Source organism: Halyomorpha halys, unplaced genomic scaffold (assembly GCF_000696795.3).
Source record: "Halyomorpha halys isolate HHAL.00 unplaced genomic scaffold, Hhal_1.1 Scaffold730.1, whole genome shotgun sequence".
Lineage (NCBI taxonomy): Eukaryota > Metazoa > Arthropoda > Insecta > Hemiptera > Pentatomidae > Halyomorpha > Halyomorpha halys.
In genome coordinates this window covers 539001-544977 of record NW_027110275.1, presented here as the reverse complement: position 1 = coordinate 544977, position 5977 = coordinate 539001, and the positions used below count along the sequence as shown (strand labels likewise).

Here is a 5977-nt window from a genome sequence, read left to right as displayed (position 1 = left end):
TTAGTCTTTTACAAAAATAAGATGATGACAATTTTAATACTCATTAACAAAAATGATTATTAAAAATAAATTTCCAATGTAGAAATAAACTTTGTTTAAATTAAAATGTAAATATAAAAATTTAATGTGAACTATATTATGAAAAAATAAGAAATGCATAGTATATACTAATAAAATAAGATATTTTTAGTACTATACTTACTTCACAATACTTTATTAATATTTTTTTGAAAAATTATCTTTACTATGGTGTTTACAGTGCTCCTTAATTTTTTATCTTAAATTTTTTAAGTAGGACATGATGGCTGGACATTGGGACAAGGGTCTGAATGCTTGGTTCAGAAGGTTATGGGTTTAATTTCCATGCAGCTAAGTCAATATTTGTTTCCCAGTGGCCCTGAATGAATAAGAAATGCTTACATAGGCCCTTGATGGAGGACTTCAGCCATAATAAAAAGAAATAATTTTTTCTAAGGCCATGGTATAAATTGATGGTTTAATGAAAAATCAAAGATAATTAGGCTTACATGTTAATTATGTTTGAGTTACACTTAAAAAAATAATAATAATAATATTTAATTTTTCTTTTAACTGCATTTTCCGGACAGATCTATTAAATAAATAAGCCTCTATTTAATACCAAATAATCTGACATAAAACCATTGAGTATTGCTTGGACCAATGTTAAATACATATCCATCCTTGCAGAGCTAGATGATATCATACCACATTCCATAGTTTCTTACCACAATATCAGCCAAATTGCAACACTGAATAGTCCAAGGTTAAGATTTAAAAATACATAGATAAGCATTATATATGTTTTTTCAATTATTACAGTAGCTGGTGAAGCAACATCAAGATCCATAGGTTCAAATATGAGATTTGTCGTTGGAGCTAAATCTATAATCTGACCAGACATGAGACATAACTTTTTGTTGTCATCAAGCACTGTATTCATATTTTCAATCCAAACTGCATCAACAGGGCCATCAAATACCAACCACTTCCTGAAAACAGTTTATCAATTGATCATCAATGCATTTATTTAGATCAACATAACAGTTGAAGAAACTATAGACTTAGGAGATTAAGTTAACTTTCTGAATATTTTATAAAGTGATGGTAATCAATTGAATATTCACAATACATATAACTTATTAATAATGGATGTGGTAGACAGTTATATATAGGGGATCATGTTTAACATGTTTCTGCTCAAGAGTAGATTTAATATTTTCTGATTTCATATTTATTAGGTCTTTAAATTAACAAAAAAAATAAAACAACTATTAATATATCTTTAACATTTCATATTAATATAGGGTATATTTTATAAGAAGTTGTGTGTCCTGTTGGGATTTTAACCGCTTTTAAAAATAATGAACTTCAAGAAATAGAATTCATTTTTTTTTTAATAATAAATCTCTGGTACACTGGGTATTGTTTATAACCATTTCCAAGAGATCAGGCATACTAGGTCATTATAGCCGATCTTTGTTATAACCAATCACTGCACAAATCATGTAAATATGAAATAGTAATTTTTTTTTAAAATTGATACCAAACACCAATAAATTGCTTTATTTGGATGATGATTGCTTTATTTGACAATCAGTTGTTATAACCAAGGTTGCTATACACATTAATAAAAATAAATTGGTAAGGCTCTGAAAACCACGGTTCTGGAAATATTAACTAAAACCAATTTGCTGTTACATCTAAGGTTGTTATAAGCGATATCTAATGTTTCATAAATGTATTACAAGATAAAAAATAAATTTATAGGACTTTTGAATAAGTTATATTTTAAGTTTAGTCTCCAGTTGAAATCAAAATGATTTGATTATTAGGATTTCCAGTTTTTTCCTAACATCAAGTATTCATGATTTTTCAATCACTAAACTTCTGGTAACCCACCTAAGGAAGGAAAATTTCAACCAATTAACCTAATTGAGTTACAGTACGACCCTGCTTCCACAGGTATGAAGTTGTAATAATTAATATTTTTTTAATAGATTGATGTTATGTCTACTCTATGCTCTATTCCTGTGGGTTGTAGCCTGATATACCCAAAATAGTTTAACATAAAAATAATTTTTCAAATCCAACTGGTAGTCCTGAAATTAGCACATTCAAAGAAGCAAAAGCTTCTGCTATATATTAGTTGTATAAATCAATTGATTTTACAATTGCTAAACCTTATGGGGACCCTGAATTAAAATTTGTTGGATTGGTTCCAGTTTTAGGGGACTGGTGGTTACTAGCAAAAAAAAAAAAACAGGTGATCCTTTAATATATTAGTATTAAGTATAATGATACATAATTATTAAAAATAAAATTGGCACATTCTTGAGGCATAAACACATTTCTGGAAATAACCACCTTATTCTAACCATAATGGAAGGGTTAAGTTTTTATTATGGGGGACTGCTTCTTCTTTAACCAACCCACAAATCTTATGGTGCGTGGGACCTCCAGGAAATAAAAGTCAACCTTTCAGACCGGATTCGAACCAGTACTGCTGCAGTTCTGAGGTTGTTGAAGAGGAAACCTCCTTCAGCTAGAGACAGCCCAGAGAACTCTGATATGATACTAATCCAGCTTCATACATACAAAATCAGATAAATTAAATCTACAAGTTTCTTTTATCAGAGCTTAAAATTAATAAAAACTCTACATTATTAACATCTTTTTCCACAAGCCAAATATACCAAATCTTAGCTAGAGTAATAAAAAAACTATATCCAACAGGCCAATAAATGAACACTGATTTCCTAGCAATGGTAAAGGTAAAATTATGAATGTTGAATATTTCAAGGAATGTACATGAAAGGTCAGGAAAAAAGCTTATAATTTGAAACATGTAAGACTTAATTTAGGGTTTCAACGAAAGTTCTGAAAATAAGAAGAAATCTTTCAATCATAATAATTTTACTAACATAAATATTTCCAAACCTGTTAAGGTTCGTAGAAGTAGCAAAATTTCTATAGCTGACAGCTAAAACTCCGTCAGACCACTCATGAGAAACAGGATCAAATTGACCATACAATTGACCCATAGTAATAGATTTTGGGTTGATAACAGTGATTTCAACCCTATGTTCATCCAATTCACCCTGTATAAAAAAAAGGTGATTAATGTTTGTAAATATCAATCTTAACTAATAACATTTACTTTAAATCAATTATTTAAAACTAGAGAATATTGAGTCTGAGTTCTCTTTTGGAATTTTTTAAATTCATTAATAAGGTATGAAAAATATTAAATATCAATTCAAAGCTAAAATAAATAAACTAATTCATTGCTGGTGGTACCAGTCCCATCTTTCCTCCTCTTAGTATTGCCTCTCTTCCCTGATCCCCAATCTAAGGCCAAGATGGATGGCTTTTGAATTAGCTTCACCATGATTTTAATTTGAACCAAATGAGAAAAAAAATACAGAAAAGTATTTAATGGGGTGCACTTTCTGTTGATTTTAGAGTAGATAATAACTAAGGAAATAATTTTTGATTATTCAGCTTGAGAGAAAGTGCTGAGTGAATCGTCATATCGAAAATATGTTTTTATGGATATAACAAGGGGAAAAAATTAACATTTTTCAGAACAAATAATTCAATTAATTATAATATAAAAAGATGCATGAGTATCAACAAATACTGAAAAAGAACTAGGTCTCAATCAAAGTCAATACATACCCATTCTTCAATCAGCTCAAGAGCGTCAGCAAGCATTCTATAAGCAGTGGTTTTTCCACTAAATGGTAGACCAACAATCATGAAGCCATGGCGTACAATCATCATTTCAAATATCTGTTGAATTTTTTCAAGAAAGAATGGAGTACACTGTACATTTGCTTTTGTGCAGGCTTGGTGAGATCCTTTGTTCAAGATAGTGTAATCAGGTGGTGGTAACACAATACCAGGAAACAAGTCTGATGTAATACCCTAAGGAAAAAATATATAATTTGTTCGTAAAACCTTAGTTAGTAAATTAATAATAATAAAGAACAAAACAAATATAAATCAATGGTCATGCATGTATTAAAAAATGAAAACGAATAATTGAACATCTGATTTGAATCGAAACATAATGAAGAATACAGTTCATAGTAAAAAGGCTCTGGAGTAGCATAAGTTCTGGTATAGAGGACCATAAGTACTTATATTGAAAGTATACATAGAAAAGAGAAGATACACTCCCAACACTTGGTAAAAGGAATAATTTTAGGCTTAAGTGATATGAAACACCACCATATTTTTCAAAACTGGTGCTTGGAGAACAGAAAAGTCTGTTGGATAACCTAATAATTCAGTGCTAGATTAAAAACTTTTCATGGAACTTGTGCCGTGTGGATAGTCCCATACTTTTAGAGCAAAATATGACAGATTAATTACAGAATTATAACTTCTAGGGAACTTATGACCAAAATAATAAGCATAACCTTGTTGAACCACTTGTCTTTAGGTCCTCTCTTCGTGATATACTTATTATTAACAAAATTACTGGTAGTTTTATCAATTTGCACAATACTCACTCCAGGAAACCACTTTTTGTAATAAATGATATAAACAAAATATGTTATGTTCCTTAATTACCAAATATTACAAATTTAAAAGTAAAAATATTACACTTTGAAAAAAGAATATGGAATAGAATAAACTAATTATATAAAAATATATCAACACAAAATTTTAATAATTTTAAATAAGGAGATATGACAACAAACAAATAGGCAGAAAATGAAAGTTTTAAAAAATTAAACTAGTATGTATTGTACGTCTTTATTACGTATGTATTGGTCTGTTAATTCATGATAACTTGAGGATAAAAATGCTTCTCTAATCCTCTTTAGAGCATTAACAATATCTATTTGTTAATTCCATAATACCGATATCTACTTGTGGACATTTTTGGACTCATGAAATTAGATCTAGACCTAGACCCTTCCAACCACCCAACAATACCAAGATTTTGAGTATAAGAAATGATATTTTCATTACAGATTCTTCCCAAAATTGACTATTTTTCTCTCAAAAGCGATTATTTTTCATTTGAAGTCAGGGTAACATTCTAATCCTGAAGTTAATTTGTATGACAAATTTTATGACAGTATCTTGTTTCCATAACCTCTGAAAATATAAATCCCATTCTTGATACACCATACAACACCTAAAACCTATCTATTACACTTTCTCTGTTGAAGAGATGGTTGACTAATGCTCTTCTAATCCCCTTATACATTATATTCCGGCATCAACATCCCCTCCTCAAGCAAACTACTTTCAAATCTCCTTCCTCACTGAGTAAGTTTAGTCCAGAAATCAGAGAGTAGAGAAGAAGGATAGATGCAGCCGGTGTGTAGACACAAGAGGTGTGTCAGGCATATTTGAATCCATAATGATTAATCCTATTTCAAGTCCTTACAAAGTCTCATCCAATCTATCTTACACCTAATACACTATATATGATCCTAAATCTAGTTGGAAAGTTCTTAAAGCATTGTCCTAGTTGACTCTAAAACCTGCACTTATTATCCTGTAGATCTAAATCTTTATTTAGCTTCTTTTCCTCTACCACACTCTTGAGCAAGCCGAGTTGAGGTGGCCTTACTCTGCTAATCAACAGAGTAAACCTTTCTGGGTGTCCTTTCTTTATTATAAAAACATAAAGAAACCCTATATTCTTGATTTGTCTATTTCACATTTCTGTATTAATTTTTTTAATACAAGAATTGTACCCTATCAACTTAAACATTCCCTCCCAAAGGGAGTGTACAAAGCAATCTTATATTAATCGTACTACCTCTTGATATAATTCTTTACCTATTTCTATCAATAATTTCTCCTCTATAAGGCTGTAGCAACACTATGTATAAGGGACAGCTAGAACTACCAATGTTATCGCTTCACACCAAAACTGAGAGCTTTGGAATATTCAGTATATTCCTTCTTACGTGTTTTTTTTTAAATATAT

At 30.0% G+C, this 5977-nt stretch overlaps 1 protein-coding gene across 2 annotated transcripts in view; it reads right to left on the bottom strand.

The window, feature by feature from the left end:
• Dhc36C (Dynein heavy chain at 36C) overlaps window positions 1-5977 on the bottom strand; it is a 105440-nt gene that overhangs the window by 61985 nt on the left and 37478 nt on the right. For both annotated transcript variants that reach the window (XM_014428644.2, XM_067048387.1), the window contains 3 exons: window positions 3700-3948; window positions 2959-3119; window positions 839-1010 (listed from right to left, as the gene is read on the bottom strand). In XM_014428644.2, coding sequence (XP_014284130.1) covers window positions 839-1010; window positions 2959-3119; window positions 3700-3948 — 582 coding nt within the window. The remainder of the gene's footprint in view (window positions 1-838; window positions 1011-2958; window positions 3120-3699; window positions 3949-5977) is intronic.